Source organism: Acinonyx jubatus, chromosome E2 (genome assembly GCF_027475565.1).
Source record: "Acinonyx jubatus isolate Ajub_Pintada_27869175 chromosome E2, VMU_Ajub_asm_v1.0, whole genome shotgun sequence".
Taxonomy (NCBI): domain Eukaryota; kingdom Metazoa; phylum Chordata; class Mammalia; order Carnivora; family Felidae; genus Acinonyx; species Acinonyx jubatus.
In genome coordinates this window covers 18,097,704-18,114,805 of record NC_069396.1, presented here as the reverse complement: position 1 = coordinate 18,114,805, position 17,102 = coordinate 18,097,704, and the positions used below count along the sequence as shown (strand labels likewise).

The 17,102-nt window shown below is 48.6% G+C and overlaps 2 protein-coding genes and 1 non-coding gene across 16 annotated transcripts in view; 2 read left to right on the top strand and 1 right to left on the bottom strand.

The window, feature by feature from the left end:
* The window catches only part of NFATC3 (nuclear factor of activated T cells 3), a 135,777-nt gene extending 127,008 nt beyond the window's left edge, over positions 1 to 8,769 (top strand). For 4 of the 6 annotated variants that reach the window (XM_027076039.2, XM_027076038.2, XM_015068853.3 and 1 more), the window contains one exon: positions 6,512 to 6,651. In XM_027076039.2, coding sequence (XP_026931840.1) covers positions 6,512 to 6,633 — 122 coding nt within the window. In that variant the 3' untranslated portion in view covers positions 6,634 to 6,651. Of the gene's footprint in view, positions 1 to 6,511 lie in introns of all 6 variants that reach the window. The other 2 variants (XM_053211298.1, XM_027076037.2) reach the window with 2 other exon arrangements.
* LOC113604435 (U6 spliceosomal RNA) lies at positions 5,876 to 5,982 on the top strand. The gene has a single exon (XR_003426378.1). It is a non-coding gene; the product is annotated as a U6 spliceosomal RNA (small nuclear RNA).
* ESRP2 (epithelial splicing regulatory protein 2) lies at positions 6,038 to 15,986 on the bottom strand. 9 transcript variants are annotated; one of them, XM_027076042.2, is made up of 16 exons: positions 15,654 to 15,986; positions 15,437 to 15,565; positions 13,882 to 13,995; positions 13,658 to 13,772; positions 13,225 to 13,323; positions 12,951 to 13,005; positions 12,771 to 12,881; positions 12,560 to 12,692; positions 12,431 to 12,473; positions 11,971 to 12,272; positions 11,645 to 11,857; positions 11,337 to 11,535; positions 11,003 to 11,189; positions 10,528 to 10,693; positions 10,346 to 10,451; positions 6,038 to 9,667 (listed from the first exon to the last, which is right to left on the bottom strand). In XM_027076042.2, exons 1-15 carry the CDS (start codon positions 15,849 to 15,851, stop codon positions 10,362 to 10,364), a joined length of 2,154 nt encoding a protein of 717 aa, XP_026931843.1. In that variant the 5' UTR covers positions 15,852 to 15,986; the 3' UTR covers positions 6,038 to 9,667; positions 10,346 to 10,361. The 9 variants fall into 9 exon arrangements, with proteins under 9 accessions (XP_026931843.1, XP_053067274.1, XP_053067278.1 ...); XM_053211299.1 differs by having other exon boundaries at positions 6,038 to 6,162; XM_053211303.1 differs by having other exon boundaries at positions 6,038 to 10,451; positions 12,771 to 12,908.
* Between the last annotated feature and the right edge of the window lie 1,116 nt (positions 15,987 to 17,102).

Here is a 17,102-nt window from a genome sequence, read left to right as displayed (position 1 = left end):
GATAAAGCTCAAACTGGTTATTTTGGTTCTTAAAATACTTAATTATTCTTTCTGTGTTACTTTATGGTGGTGAGTTTTATTTTTGTTAACAGTATAAGCTAGGTTACTATAATAGAGATTCCAAATACAGTGGCTTTACCACATTGGAAGTTTCTCTTACACCACAGGTTAATCCAGAGATAAGGATTCCTTTATTTCATTGTTCCTCTATTTCCTTAGGTATTGTCAGAGTAGAGTCACCACTTTGAAGCTAGAGGTAGGGGGAAAGGAAGGGAAGAGGTTATTGAGTCTGCAGTGAGTAAGATACACGTTTATTCACATTTCATTGGAAAAGAACAAATTATGTGGCCATACCTACCTATGAAAGGGAAGCTGTGAATGTAGTTTGTAGCTAAGTGGCCATGTGACAAGTTAAATTCAGTTACTTAAGAATGAATTAGGACAGTTAGCAGTCTACTATATAGACACCTTCTAAATTTTCAGGAACTTTTTTTTTTCTTTTTTTTTTTTTTGTCTTTAGCTTAAGAAGGTATGTTAATCAAACTTTGATAAATACAGATTAATTTTTCAGGTCATGCCATAAATCAGTGAATTCAGTTATTTAATGTATTTGGTTTAGATGGTATTCTTACAACTCATCAAAAACCTAAGTCTATCTTAGCAAAACTGTTCTAGTATTACTTTATGGTTTATTATTCTATATTTCTCATCCATTTAAAATCATTTCTATTTATTTCCAAATTTCTCATTTTTTCATTTCAAGTAAAATTCAGAAAATGATTGCAATCTTCATTTTGTAAACAATAACTTCTCCAGGGGCACCCGGGTGGCTCAGTCCATTAGGTGTTTGACTTTGGTTCAGGTCATGATCTCAAAGTTTGTGGGTTCAAGCCCCGTGTCAGGCTCTGTGCTGACAGCTCAGAGCCTGGAGCCTTTTTTGGATTCTGTGTCTCATTCCCCCTGCCACTCCCCTGCTCATGCACTATCCCTCTCTCTCTCAAAAATAAATAAAACATAAAAAAAAAAAAAATTAAAAACTAAAAAAAACCCAAAAAACTTCTCCAGGGGTGCCTGGGTGGCTCAGTTGTTAAAACATCCCAACTCTTGATTTCGGCTCAGGTCATGGTCTCATGGTGTATGAGTTCAAGCCTGCATTGGGCTACACACTGGCAGTGCAGATCCAGCTCCCCAGTCTGTCTATCTGTCTCTCTCTCTCTCTCTCTCTAAATACATAAATAAAAAAGCTTAAAACAATAATGTCTCCATAAAATTGTTCACCAGACAATACTTTTAACTTGGGGTACAGGGAAGGGAAGAAAAGGTGAATTTGCCAAACTTGGATGAATGTTCATTGCAGTTTCAAGATGAAATAACACATAAATGGAGTCTAATTATACCCAGAAATACTTTACAAAAATGCTCCAAGATGTTCAGTTGCTTGTTAGAAAGGCCCTTTGGGCTTTTGCATATATGACTGTGTATCTGCCTACTCCAGAAGCAGTGTCTTGGGTTACCCTGCCCCTCTCCCCCGGGTGGTGAGATTTCATACCATACCATGCTTGTCAGCTCTAGCTCTGAAACCTTAAGCTCTAAATAAGAGGCCTTTTGTTACTCAGACACCATATTCTTTTGTGGAGAAATAGCATTCCAATGGACTGGTAATTTGGATAGCAATTTTTGTATAAAAAAATTGTTTTTACAGCAAATATTGCTGATGGTTCTGACTGCTTCTGTTGTGGTGGCACAGACAATCCAGGTGTTGGGTTAGTGGGAGTTGATGGCACCTGTCACAAGTGGGCCAAATGCTGTGACCCATATAACCTGTTCACATGGGTGTTGAGGGTTGTTGACTCTTGTTCTATGTTTTTAATTCACTTTACTCTTTAAAGGAGAGAAATGATAAAATTGTATAGTAGGGGTATACAACTCTTTCTGCTCTTAAATTGGTGGGGAAAAAAAGCCATCTCACATACTTTCTAGACTAGGGTTTAAATAAATGAATAAATTCATGCATATATATATTAAAAGAAAGTGGAAAATGAAGTTGTAAGCCTTAGTATTTTTGAGAAATAACTTAATGTCAAATCACTTAAGTTGTTCACTTGAAACTAATGCAACATGTCATCTATACTCAGGAAGCCCCGCAGCACGCTCTGTGCTGACAGCTCGGAGCCTGGAGCCTGCTTCGGATTCTGTCTCCCTCTCTCTTTGCCCCTCCCCCACTCACATTCTGTCTCTCTCTCAAAAATAAATATTAAAAAAATGTTTTTAAAAAGTAACTTAAATATTGTTTTGTAAATATTGCTGATAATTTGCATGTAAATTACACCATAAGTTTGTTTACCAGTAATAATTTTAACTTGCTTAAGTTGACGCTCAAATTTTGATCACAATGGAAAGATATTTCAGGAATCTAGAGGTAGGCGCCCAAGCCCAAAGCTCCCAGCCTTAGGGAGAAGTGAAAAGCAAAGAAGAGCAGTGGACTCTGTATACCGCACTGTGCTCGAGTCATTGCTAAAGGATGGCAAAAGGACTGCTTTGTTGTAGTTCTGACTCCTTGTCCTAAAATTCATATTCACTATTCACCTGTAGCAATTATTTGAGCATAATTCTTGTTGTTTTTCCAAGTCCCCAAATTATATTAAAAGATTAACTTGGCAAGTTAATTTTACTCAGCACTCAGAATGTACCAAGCTCTAAGGGTTTGGTGGAGAACAAGATAGATAATGTCCCTGCCCTACTGGAACTTAAATCTACTGACTAATTATTATGTATTAATATTATGTGTTAAAGTATGTTTGAGTATAGTCAGCTTGAGTGCTTTTTTGTGCAAAATCTTCTTAGCTTTATTATAGTCTTAAATCCCAGTCAAGGAACCTTCCAGATTGCTTCAACTGTGTGAGATTAGGCACAACAGGCAAAAGAACAACAGAACTTTGATAAAGGGGAGCAGAAATAACATAGCTTTGATCAGGCTTTTGCTATAAACAGCATCACCTGGCTATCTTAAAAAATGATGTGTTTATCATCAAAGTGTACTTGGTAAGTGGGTGGATAATGCTGGATATATACCCTCATCCTCAAAATGTAAGCACTGACTTTCTCATAAAGACACAGGAAAACAATACATTGTATTGGGGGGGGTGTCTTTTTATTTTTTTTAATGTTTATTTTTGAGAGAGAGAGAGTGTGCACATAAGCAGGAGAGGGACAGAGAAAGGAAGACAAAATTCGAAGCAGGCTCCAGGATCTGAGCTGTCAGCACAGGGCCTGACGCAGGGCTCAAACCTATGGACTGAGATTGTGACCTGAACCAAAGTTGGATGTTCAACTGACAGAGCTACCCAGGCGTCCTGGTTTTTGATGATGATAAAGCACCATTTGTAATCACCTTGTAGTTTTAAAACTTGAACAGTGAGATAATTTAACAATGTTACATGGCAGCTTGGAACATCTCTGAAGTCACCATCCTTGGAAGGGATAAGTGTTGGGAAAAGGTGACTGACAGCTGGTACTTGCTTCTATATTTGGCTTGTTGCCACAGCTGGGAGACCTGTCTAAAATAGACACATAGAGACTGTCAAAATCAAAATCAGATGTCATGTGTTAGTTTTAATAACATTCTCTGGTCCCCTTCCTATCCTATCACCTAGTGAACTTTCAGTATACTAGTTCCCAGTAGTCTCCAAGTAATTGTATTGAATTAGGATCCATTTATTCAGTCATCTGAAATTGATGTTTCCTCATTAGTAAGGTCCTTGCCCTTCAGGAGCTCACAGGCTATTGGAGAGACAGATAATGATGACCCCTACTGATAATCTAATGTGATGTATTATGTTAGAGGTTATGCATGGAGATCATGGGCCATCCTTGGGCTCCCTCTCAGCATGAGACTAGCCTATTGACTTAAACATGGAATCCACACTGAAAACACTGTTCCTTGCTCGTTATGTGGCTTGGAATAACAGGTGCCAACGGCTGCCTTGTCTATTTATGTCCCCTTTATATTCTCTCTTTCCTGACTCCCTCTCCTCTCTGTTAACACACTCATTCTCCCTCCCCTGGCATCAACACATGTGTCTGGATCTTTTGCATCTTCTTTGTCTAAATGATTCCCCCCTCCCCCCCACCAGTTTCTCTACTCTTGGCCTCCAAGAAGTGATAGGTTTTTGGAAATTGATCCCACTATTTACTGAGCAAATTAGGTGAACTGTCAAAGCCTCAGTTAACTGATCTGTAAAGTGGGGTAATAGTTATCTTAAAATGTTGTGAAGATTGAAATAAGATACAAAATTTCAGTTGCAAACTCTCATAGATGCTCAATAAATATGAAGTGAATGTTCCCTTCTGATAGCCATGAGTATATGAATTTGAAAAAAATTTTTTAAATTACCTAAACTGTAAAAAGATTGGATGTTAATACTTGAAAGGGGCGCCTGGGTGGCTCAGTGGTTGAGCATTGTACTCTTAATTTGGGCTGAGGTCACTGTCCCAGGGTCATGGGATCAAACCTTGCATTGGGCTCCTGCTCATGCTGTCTCTCTCAATTCTCTCTCTTTAAAAGAAAAAAAAAAAAGCTGTTAATACTTGAAGATTTTTTAAGTGACTATTAGTGTCTTCTTGGCTCTATGATCACATCACATTCTAAGTATAGAACTTTTTTTGTCTTGGCCTATTTTTGTTTATAACAGCTGAATTGAGATATAATTTATTGCTATAAAAGTCACCCTTGAGAATATACCATTCAGTGGTTTTAGTATATTCACAGAGTTCTGCAATATCACCACTATCTCATTTTAGAAAATTTTTATTACTCCAAAAAGAAATCCCATACCTGTTAGCAGTCATCCCCCATTTCTTCCTCACCATAACTCCTCTGTCAACCACCTATTTTCTGTCTGTGTGGTTAGTCAGTCCTGGCTGTTTTATACAAATGGAATCAGACAATATATGATCTTTTGTGTCTGATTTCTTTCACTTAGCATAATTCTTTCAAAGTTCACCTATGCTGTAGCATGTATTAGAATTTCTTTTTATTTTTTTATTGTTATTTTTTTAACGTTTATTTATTTTTGAGACAGAGAGAGACAGAGCATGAACGGGGGAGGGGCAGAGAGAGAGGGAGACACAGAATCGGAAGCAGGCTCCAGACTCTGAGCCATCAGCCCAGAGCCCGATGCGGGGCTCGAACTCACAGACCACGAGATCGTGACCTGAGCTGAAGTTGGATGCCCAACCGACTGAGCCACCCAGGCACCCCTTCATTTCTTTTTAAAGCTGAATAGTATTTCCCTCTATGGATAGCCCATAATTTGCTTATCCATTCATCACCTGGTAGGTATTTGGGTTGTTTCTACTTCAGGGCTATTATGAAAATGCTGCTATGAATTTGTATTCAGGTACAAAGTTTTTTTGTTTTTTTGTTTTTAATGTGTATCTTGAGAGAATGTGCAGGCATACAAGTGAGGGAGAGGGGGAGGGAAAGTGAGAATCCCAAGCAGGCTCCACACTCAGCTCAGTGTGGAGCCTGATGTGGGGCTCAATCCCACAACTATGAGATGATAACCTGAGCTGAAATCAAGAGTCAGATGCTCAACCAGCTGAACCACCCAGGCGTAAGTTTTTATGTGGATGTATGTTTTCAGTTCTTTTGAATATAGGCTTAGGAGTATAATCTTCAGTTGACAAAGCAAAGAATTTTCATTTCAAAGCAAAGAATTCTCATGATGAGAGAACTGAAGGTTCTTACTGAGGGGGACTTTGGGGTTTTCTTTCCATACTCGTTTCTTAAGATTGGAGTTTTTTGTATTAGACCTCACAGAGCACTATGCTTCTAGGAATGCTTGGCTTGTCACAGAAACCAACAAAAAGCACGGTGCTCGCTTCAGCAGTGCATATACCAAAATTGGAACGATACGGAGAAGATTAGCATGGCCCCTGCGCAAGGATGACATGCAAATTCACAAAGTGGTCCATGTTAAAAAAAAGAAAAAGCAAGGTCTTTTCTGAAAGGATGAGAAACAATAAAAAAGGCCCATATAGTAAAGAATGGTTTATTAGCATAACAAAATAACTCGCAAATCTCTTATTCTCACCAAAGTATTTATTTTCATTCACTTTTCATACAGGGTACACTGCAGGAATCAGAAAGGGAAAACCCTCCTGTAGAGATGTAAATTAAGGAAAAGTTAGGTGAATGTTAACACATTTCAGATATATCCTATCCTTTGCTCTAGAGCATAAGCTTTTAGAGGGAGGGTAAAAATGTTTCCTATTCTCTGAGCCATCTCCCTTCCCAACCCAAACTGAACTGAAAGGGAAAGAGGTGTCTGGAACAGCTTCTGGAAGGAGGTCTTCATTCCATCCAGGAGCAGGCTTTAAAGCACTGCATTTACCTTTATAGAAAACCATGGAGAGGGAAAAAATGTCTTTGAAGTGGAACTCGCCATTAAGCATCATATGGTCAGTCACACAGAGGTCACTAATCACTCTCCCTTTTCTTGTTTTTCAGTGAACGAGATAATTGGGAGAGACATGTCCCAGATTTCTGTTTCCCAAGGAACAGGGGCGAGCAGGCAGGCTCCCCTCCCTGGTCCCGATTCCCTGGATTTGGGAAGATCCGATGGGCTCTGACAGTGCTCCCTGCAGCCATGTGTCTACCACCATGTACTTCTCAGCATGTTTCTCTCCTTGGACCTTGGGTTTCCAACTCTGTGGCCTTCAGGACTGGCGCCAGGAGTTGGGATCACTACATGTGGGGAAATCAGCATTCCTCCACCTCAGGCCTTGGGTAGATTGTGAAAGAACAAGAGCAGCATAGACTGAGCTTTGGGGAAATGAGCTTTGCTTTTTATATTTAAATAGGATACTTTTATATGATGGGTGCTTTTGAGTGTGAATGCAGCAGGCTCTCGCATTTCAGAGGTGCTGCTTTTGCAAGTGACCTGGTTGCTTAGCTATGATTGGTGATTTGTACTCCTTTATGGTCATTTGAAGGACTCTTTAGCTTTGATGATTATTTTTAAAGTAGGAACTTTTGATAAAACCTTCCGGAGGCAAACATAATAGAAAAAAAAAAAATTCTCCCAAGCCCACACCTATGCCTCAGAAACAGCATGTCCTAAAGCCTTTCATAGATTTATAGGAAATAAAGCCAAATGTAGCTCATACCTCTTTATAAAAGTAAACTGTTAAAGTAAGAGGAGACCATTCCAATCATTGAAGTGTTGGAATATTAAATGACATTCCAGAGCATAGCCTTTTGTAACTTTCTAGGTGATCTTTCTGCAATCTCTCCATACTGACTCCATGTTGAAATTGCTTTTTTGCCCTGGGCCTTGGGTAAGATAGCTACGCATAAGGTGACTTTGAAAGGTGGGTTGTTTTAGCTTTGTAGCTTTAATATCTTGCCATCCTGCAAACAAGTAGGCTGTGGACTGCTTTTCCCTTTTGTGCCCTCTGGTCCCAGACCTTTTCCACATGGGAGTATCCTCATTTGGCTGCTCTGTAACCTTTGAAGCCACAGTCTCATGATGGTTTAGGCAAATTTGCTGGTTCTAACTAATTTCTAGAGGCCATGCTGTGTCAGAAGCTAAGCACAAATGAGCTATGCTTTAGAACAGTAGAGAAAATGCAGGACTCCAGATGGGAAGCTTTTAAGATTCACAGTGGCATGGAAAGCTTATCCCTCACTGTTTACAGTCTAAAATGATTCTGGCCTACCGTGTCCCGTCTACGTGGCCTAAAACCAGCCTTTTCCCCCAAAGGCTTTGGGGCAAACCCAAACATGCAGTAGCATCACAGACCTGACCCTCCACACCAAAGATACCCTGGTGCTGCTGCTGGTGAGGCTGGTGCCCAAGGCCGGGGCCAGCAAGAAACTCCAGCCTGCTGTCTACCAAAGGAGGTGCCCGAGTTGGGTGCTTTTTCCAAACCCCCCTTTATCCCTCCCTTTAATGGGATTAGGTACCTGTTCTAAGGCCGGGCCCATTTCAAAGCCCCTGAAGCTTGCAGTATGTTTTCAAACGAAATCATGTAATTTCATTTATTCAGGAAGCAAATTTTTTGAGTGCCTATTATGTGTGACAGTGTGCTGAGCTGGTCAAAGGGCTTGATGTTGTTACTCCTGGGGATTAGGAGTTCTGGATGCCAGGACTCTCTATTGAAGCCAAGTGGGGCCTAGGCAGCGGGAGCCAGTTCGTTGCCCACCACCTCTAGTCAGCCGGGTAGGAGCTGTTGACCTCCTACAGGATGAAGTATGGGTTGTTTTTTTTTTTCTTTTTCTTTAAACCATGATGATTTATATTTTTTCCTTAAAACTAGTTAGAGAAAAATGTCTGTCCTTCAGCAAATCACTCTGGTCCCTCCTGGAGCTGGGTGTTTTTAGATTTTCTTTTTAAAGTAAGTTTTATATCAGAGTGTGGATAGTGAGATTTGCTTCAGGGCCTGTAGTTGGAAGCCCACAGCTTCCTTTGGTTTGGAGGGGTTGTGGGAGGCGGCCCCTGACTGGAAGTTTCAGACAGCTGGTCAGACTTGCCTCCGCCCTCTTGCCCCTGGGGTAGCTGCCTCACAGGAGGTTCTTGTAAGAGTTCCCCTTACAAGACCCTTTGGGGGTTGCTCTGCTGCCCTCAAGAATAAAAGCCTCTATGATCCAGAGTTGCTATGCACCAAATTTTGATGCCTTTTAAATACCTTGATGCCTGTAGCACTAGAAATGCTTTCCTATTTAAAATAAAAGTTAAATTTTAAAATAGAGCTTTATATACTATATGAGCAGTCTTGTATCATTTTGTAAAATCTTTGGCTTACGAGTCAATATTTTTTGGCTTTGGAGGTAAAGACTTTAATCCTTTGTGCAACATAAGTGGTGTTAAAGCACACATCCACTGAACTATGCAAGTTGACTTCAGTAGCAACGTTTAGCAACTGGGCGTGTCCTAGTACCCACTCCTACCCCTTCCAGCCTGTGCTAGATCTTGAATTGAGGCATGGGTTAAGCAGTCTTCTGCTTACTAGAGATACACACAGAAACATGGCTGAAAACAGCTTGAAAGGGAACAGAGGTCTTGTCTTCAGGTGCACATGTGGTGTTACTGTCTGAAGGGCAACCTACCCTGCCCAGGGCTAACCACTATCACTAGAGCTCTGCTGGGTCTGCCTATGAAGCCCTGTTTTTAATACTCTGAACAGATGGTCATCTTTAAGGCTCAGGTGAGCTAAAGTTTGAAACCTTATATTTTATAAAATGGGCAATGTTCAGTTAAGGAACTGGATCTCAGTTGTGTTTACAGCACTTGGGATTGTTTTCTTACATATTTTGTATTTTAAAACCTTTTGTAGGAGTATAGTGCTCCTTACACAAATAACAGAGAAGAGCCAGCAATTCAGGTTCCTCAGTTACAGTGCTGAAATAATAAATGGTGATCGGTCAACGGTGTCCTTGAAATCTGCCTGAGTTTTCCTCTGCCTGGGGCAGGTGTGGAGCCCCTCACTCTGGGGTCCAAAGTTAAGGAGACTTTGGCTTTTAAAAAGTCCACTTGGTTAGAACCTTTGTTTATTTTACGGAGGAGTGAGTAGAGTTCCAAATTCCTTCCGAAGCTTCAGTTCTGTACCCTCTAATGGGTGCAAAGGACATTCCACGGTGTCTGCTGAGTTCAGGACAACTGGCCTGCCCAAGGTGTGCATAAAAAGTAGGCAGAAAGTCCCCTTTAAAATTTGAGCCTGAGTTTTTGTGAGGGCCTCCTGCCCCCTAGTGTCCTCTGGAGATATTGCAGTATAGTCCATCAAAACAGCTTGTGATTTTGCCACAAAGCTTGTGCCAAGCTGGAGGTCCCTTAGATGGGACCACCTGGCACAACGTGGCCATTGAGGTCCAAGTATCGTGGGAGCTGGGGCCAGCACTCTCTGCCTCCCTGCCCCCTACTAGGAGGGATAGGGGAAGGTAGAACATTGGGATCTTTACTCAGAAGTTCCCAGGAGTCATACGTTGAAGACACCAGGGCTTACATTTTTAAAAAGAAAACAAGCCTGCTGTGGACACCAGCCCCACAGAATCTGAGGGTATGGGCCATGGCCAAAGCTGACCAAAGGCTCTCGGTGCTACTCAGGAGGCCCAGATCAGGCCGTTGGGAGCAGGGTAACACAATTCCACCCCCAGTCCTGCATGCAGGGTCCAGCCATCATCTTTGGGGTGAACAGGCAGGGCAATAAGTGGGAGGTGGAGCTAGGGCTTGAGCTCCTCTAGGTGCTTTCTGAGAGCTTGGACAAGCCAGAAAGAAGCCACCTGGTTGAGAGTGCTGGTTTTCTGGATGCAAGAGAGTCATGTTAGACATCAGCCAGCTCTTACCTCCTGGCTCCCTCACCTACAAACACACCCACTCTTTGGGGGCCTGTAGCACAGTGCGAGGCGGGTCACCAACAGGCATCAAACTGGTGTAGTCATCAGGGGCTAACTGCAGAAGGGAAAGAGATTTAGGGGAGGAAGCTCCAGCCTCAATCAGGTTCCCAAGCCCTCCAGCCACACCTCACCTGATAGGCCTGGAAGATGCTGAGCAGATCCTTCATACCAGTGGTATATGGGACACCCTGCATACGGACCAGGGCTCCTGGCTGGGACAACACTGAGGTGGAAGCAGAGGCCAGGGCAGCAGGGGGTGTGGTGAGGTAGCCCACAGTGGTGGGGGAAACTGGGGGGCTAGGATGGGAGAGGCAGGAATTTAGGAAAGCAGTCCCATTTATGGCCTAGACCAAGACCTGCCTCCCTCTTCCTTTGCCTGTGCCTTGTTTAGTTCAGGTCTTCCTGCCTAAAACCTCTGCCTCTACAGAGTCCTCTCCATTCTGATTTGTAGATGGCATCAGCCAGACCACATCTGTCACTCCCGTGTCCATCTTAGTATAAGTCTGAGCTCTAACAGACCTTGGATTATCTGGTGCAGGAAGGGGATCATGACCCTCCCCCAAACCAGGATGGGGACAAGACTGGAGTTTTCTTAGCAGCAGATACCTGGGGTAGTAAGCTGTGTAGTTCATGTAGAGTTGAGTGGCTGGCCCTGGGTAGTAGGCAACAGGGGTGGGGGCAGCAGGCACCCTAGCAGCCGGGAGCAGTGCTGAAGAGGGATATAGAGCTGCCGTCTCAGTGGGAATGAGTGTTGGGGTGGCCTGGAAGGTGGCGTAGGTGGGTGGTGAGAGGCCTGGAGGCAGAAGTAGAGAGTGCATCTGCAGGGAGCCCAGCACTGCCCTGAATGAGGCAGTCAGAAAGGAGTCCCCACTGTAGAAAGTGAGAGTTATAACAGCTTGGCCCCCACATGCCTCCTTTCCCCAGACCCTGAGACACTCACAGGGCAGCTTGCAGGGTGGAGGGGACAAGCCACTACGACCCAAGGTGCCTCCCATCAGCACACGGCTCATCTCCTCTGTGGAGCAGGGGACCACTTCCACGTAGCGTTCCTTCATCACTTTCTTATGGCAACGCTGAGCAGCAGCTAAAGCCCGCTCTGCTGATGTCATCTGGATGAAAGCATCACCTGACGGCCGGCCCTGTACACATGGTGGTCTTGTAAGCAATCTGTCGTATGCAAGAATGCCTTACTCCCAACCACACCCCCCTTCCTAGTTATGTGTGTCTCCCCACTGGCAGCAGCCTCACCTGCTGATTGAGCACCATGTGCACACCGTGGGGCCGGATGTCAGCAGCTGCGTCCCCCAGAAAGCTAAGGATGTCTTCAATGGTGGCTGTGTAGGGCAGGCCTCGAAGGCGTACACAATCTCTCCCAGTCCCAGCTGCCAGTGGAAAGGGGATGGGCAGCAGTGGAGCAGTGAGTGTAGGAAGGAGTGGGCTGGATGCATAGCGGTTGAGGACCTGGTAAGGAAGGCAGCAACAGGCTGGTCACGCCGAGTAGGGCCGGTGCACAGGGGACGGAAGGGGCACCCTGGAGAATCACACAGAGGGTAGGGAAAGCCCTGGATGCTCACCTGCTGCACCTCGGCCGCAGTGCTCCGGAAGAGTTCAATGTATCGCTTACCCAGTATGCCCTTGTGCCTGCGCAGCGCAGCCTGTGCCAGCTCCTCACAGGCAAAGAGGGCAAAGGCATCACCAGTGGGCCGGCCGTCAGGGTGGCGCACAAAGAGCAGCCCATCAGCACCCCCAGTCACTGGGCACTCTGGCCCCAGAAAGCCTAGCACATCTGCCGGCCCAGCTGAGAAGGGCAGTCCCCGTAGCCGCAGAATCACTTGGTCTTCCCGTGACAGGAAACGAGCCACCTCTAGTGATGTGCCTTGGTGGGAGGCATGGGAGTCACCTACTGACTCCATTTGTGCCCTTCCAAATACCCACCTACACCTGGCACAGGGGAGCAGAAAGGCAGGGGGTGGTGGGCAAGTGGGACATGGATCAAGAATCAAGGGAACTAGGTGCTGTTGGGAGCACACTCACCCCCTGCAATCTTGACAAACTCTTCTCCTGTTGCTTTATATACCTGTGGGTACAGTGGGGGCAGCCCATGGGTCTCCAGCCTGGCTGGCCTCAGCTCTGTCTTTCTTCACTCCCAGCCCAAAGCCCCACCTCAATATAGCGGACACCCATGTGGTGCTTGTGTCTCTGCAGCGCTAGGTCCCGCTGCTCGCTGTCCACAAACCGGATGAGAGCCTCGCCATTTCTGCGGCCCTGGGCGTTGAGGCAGAGTGCTACACCACCCCTGCGGAGCCAGTGCTGGGTTAGTGCTTCCTGGGCGGGCCTGCCCTCCTGAGCCACCCATCCTGCCTGCTGTACCCACCTGGCAATGTTGAGTCCTTTGAAGAATCGAGCCACGTCCTGGTCTGATGACTGCCAGGGCAGCCCACGGGCCCGAACTACAGTCTCACTGTCCACCACATCGGCCTTGCTGCTGTGGGGGCAGGGCACAGAATCAGAGCTGTCCAGCTATTATCACCCCCACCCCTGCCCCCACACTCACCAAGGACCTGTCTCATATTTCTGCTTTACCACCTCTGCCTTCGAAAACAATTGACCTGAGAGGAGATGGCATGGGGGTCAGCAGGGTCTGGTGGAGGGGGTCTCCCCACCAAGCTCTGCAAAAAGAGGACAGTTGAGGGGGATGAGGTGACAAAGGAGCATCTACCTGTGGTCTCAAAGAAAGTAACAAGTGGGGAGGGGGACTTTGAGAAAGTTAAGAGGTAGACATTCACCCAGTCCTGAGAGCAGGTGACAGGTGGCGAGGGGAACCTTACCACTGGGCCCTTCGAGCAGGTGGAGGATGACAGCTACCATTGTCTTCACTTCCCAGACCCCAAAGTCATCCTCTGTGGCATCTGTCTCCAGCCCCAGGTCTATGAACAGGGAAGTAACAGTGAGGAAATCCCAGCATGAGCACCAATCTTGGTCCCACCTAGGTCCAAGTCCCCTACATGGACAAATGCAGAGTCCCGGCAAACATTTGTTTGGATCCAGGTAATATATGCCCTTACAAGTCCCCATCCCAGACATATGCAAACATATGTCCATATTTCAAGTGTACCCCAGCACAGACACAGAGGCATGTGCCCTCAAGGACTCAGCAGATAATGTAAACTTGCATGTGTTCACATAACCCTCTAGGATGCACATACTCAAAAACTGCCTGCGGCTTCCCCTCCACCCTAACCCTGCTGGGGTCACAGATACCCTGTGCCATGGTGGCCACGGTGAGCTCCCTGGCAGGGCAGGCACTTGGGTGCTGCACATGGAATTCTCTGCGGAGGTCGTAGAAGGAGAAGAAGGTGTCGGGGAGCACCAGGTTCTAGGGGCACATGGGAGTGGGCATGAATGGAGGGAACTGAGCTGCCCTGCCCACCCCCACGATGGGGGTCCTGGGAACCCTACCCCCTGTTGTGCCCTCAGTGGCATACCTTCCTGGAGGCCTCAGGGTGCAGGACCTGTCGCAGCAGCTGCTGCCCATCAGTGCATAGCATGTAGGGGCCCCCGCCCAGCAGAGCCACATCCCCGCTCACCAGCTGTGAGAACTGGGGATAGGGAGTGGGGAGAGAGACAGACAGACTCACAGCTGGGTGGGCAGGAGGAGGGAGGGCACAGGCTGCAAAGCTGGTTCAGCTAGATGTTCAGCCCTACCCTGCCTGGGGAGGAGTTGGCCACACCTGTTGGGTCTGGCTCTGCGTCCCTTTTCTCCCCCAGTCCACGGTCACTTCTTCCAGGCCAAATGGGGGTAGTCACATATCACCCAAGCCCCCATCACACACACTCCAAGAGTCTGGAGTGGTGCCAGAGCAAACACCTGGTGGAGTGGGATAAGCAGGTGGGAATGGGCGGGGCAAAGCAGGTTAAACCTGTCCCTGACCAGGCACCACCCTCAGACAGGTGGGGGAGGCCCAATCCTGCCTGAGGCCCAGCTGGCTCACGGTCAATGGCAGCCCCGCCTCTTAAGTCTGACCAACCAAGAAGCAGAGAAAATCCAAGGACAGAGCCCCATACCTGGACGCCAGGGGCAGCATGAGCTTTGACCCACACCCTATCGACCGGCTGGCACGGGCTTGTTTACTCATGGGGGGGGGACTCCTCGCCCAGTCTCCAGCAGCCTTACTACCTCTGGAGAACAGGTATAAGCACTAAGCGGGGGCCCAGAGCAAACCAACCCAGTTCTCCTTCAGCACACTCCCCAAGTAGGGGCTAGCCTGGGAGCCCTTCAGGAGCAGGCTCAGGTTCAACATCTTTGTACCTAAATCAAGAACCACCGGAGGAGTTGTTGAGAAATGAAAGTATTTGTGCGTGTAAAGCACTTAAACTCATTACACTTAAGAGTCAGGCACAGGGTTAAGTACAGTAGTGAAAAAACAGCAATGGGAACCGCCTCCCACTCCAGCCAGGGCTGGGAGGCACCCCGGGCCTTTGCACTCAGGAGTCAGGTAGCCTCCAGGCGGGGTCCGGACAGCGCCCACGCCTGGCCAGCCGGCCGGGACAGGCCTAGACGAGCAGCTTACACCTGGCGGCGTCTGCCTCTGAGGCAGACCCCGCCCTACGCCCCCGCTCCTGCGTCTCCTAGGAGGGTGGGTGGGCCGAGGACGCAGGCGGCAGGGACCGTGACCTATGGCCAAGACCAGGTCCCTTGGCCCTTTTGGCTTCCGACTGCTTTTCTGGGAGACCTGGCCAGGCAGGTCCCCAGAGGCGTCTCAGCCTCACAGCCACGCCGGCCGGGACCCTAGCAGGGGTCTCGTAGCCTCCATCCCGCGGCTCAGTAGGAGTGGATTCCTGGAAAGGCTGAAAAGTAAGGTGCCCCCAGGAATGGCCGGCACACGCGGGAATCTCTGAAATTTTTAAACAACAGGAACTCGTCCTACCGCCCAGGCCAGTTGGTCGCAGCATGCCAGGCCCTGCCGCCTGCCTCCTCTCCCGCCAAGAAATGTCCCGCGGCCTGGCCATGTCTCCACTCACCCGGGCCCCAGCACTCACCTGCTGCAGCACCTTGTCCAGCGGTTCGGCCCGCGCCAAGCTGTCGGCGCTCAGGCCGCTCGCCTCGCGGCACTGCGGACTCAGTGCGGCCGCCTCAGCGCGAACCAATGACTTGTGCAACGTCCCCACCTACGAGCGGCGGGGGTAACCGATCATCCACTGTTCGCCTCAGATCCTGAAACAACCTGGACACCCTGCTGCCCCCTTTTCATCGTACCTGACGGCTCCTCGGCTCCACCACTTGCCAGACTAGGAGGATTAAGTCGGTCTCGTCGGAGCCCAGGTCCGGCCCCATCGCACCGGCCGTGGCTCCGAACAGTACGACTAGGGGTCCAGGTCCTGGGCGGGGGTCGGTGGCGGAGTCTGAGGCGGGGTTCGAGCCCGGGGGCGGTGGCTGGGGAGGCGGCGGAGTCATGGCCGCAGAGGAAGGGGGAGCTCGGCCAGACACACGCGGACCGACGAGGTGCACGCACGCACCGGCCGACGGCAGACACGAATCAGTTTGGGCGGGACACCGTGTGTCGGGGGCGGCACCTGCAGCCCGGCTGGCGCAGTGGGCGCTGCTGAGACCCGCCCGCGGCGCCCCGAGGGGCGGGGCGGCTACTGGCCCCCGCCCTCTCTGGGCGAGTTACCTGTCCTCCCCGCCGGCCACGTGACCGAGGGCGTCTTGGGGAACCGAGGGAGAAGGCTGCTAGAGCCTAACGCAGGGCAAGCGCGCTCTGACGCCGGGCCGGGATTCGCGCTCATGGCCCGGACTCCCGCTCCACCAGCGTGCCCTGCCTAACTACTGGGGCGATCTCATCTTCCTCCAAGTCCCTCCCCACCATGAGGCCTACGCCAAGAAAAATGCAAAGCCAGGGGCTTTCTGCAGTCCCTAAGGGTCACACGGGATTTGTGAAAATCACCAGAAGGCAGTCTAGGGGCTGTGGGGGTCACGACGGCCGGTCTGGGGATGGTAGAAGTCACCAAAGGTCAAAGAGGGCGGTGAGTTATTGGATATCACCCTTAGGCGTGGGGGGGGGGGGGAGTCACCATAAGCCAATGGGATTGGGGGGAGGGTCAGGGATCAACAGAGGTCCTAAGAGCCACGGGGTCGAGAGACCAGAAGTCACAGGTCAGGGCTCGTCCACACAGGTGTGAAGACCTGGCCTTAGCCTGGCTCCAGGAAGTGCCTTCGATGCCAAAACCCAGTAGGAGGTGTGCAGGCCTCGGTACTTGGTAAGCAGAAAGCGCCCCGTTCCAACTCCAGAGAGCGCCACTGGGAGACGGGGCTAAGCCGGATGATCTGGGCCACGAGCCTCACCTCTACCCCAGGTGGAGACTCCAGCCTGTTTTCGTCGCCCTCCCAGCTTGACGACGGGCCTGTTGCCTGGAGATGTGAGCGCACTGGCCGTGTAACGGGGGCGTGAGCGCTGCAGATCCTCAGTCTCTTCTCCGTCCGAGACAAGCAAACCAATAAGGACCGTCGCGCGTGGAGGGCTCCCAACACCCTTTCGCCCGATTGTGCTTAGTGAGGCTCCTTTACGGCGCGTTTCCAGACCGCTCCGGACTACCCTAAGTTCTCCCATTTATATGACTGAGAAACTGAAGAGTCCGGCGGGAAGAAGGGACGGGGGATTGTCAAGCCCGCGCCAAAACTGAGGCGAGAGCCGCGCCTCGCGCTTTC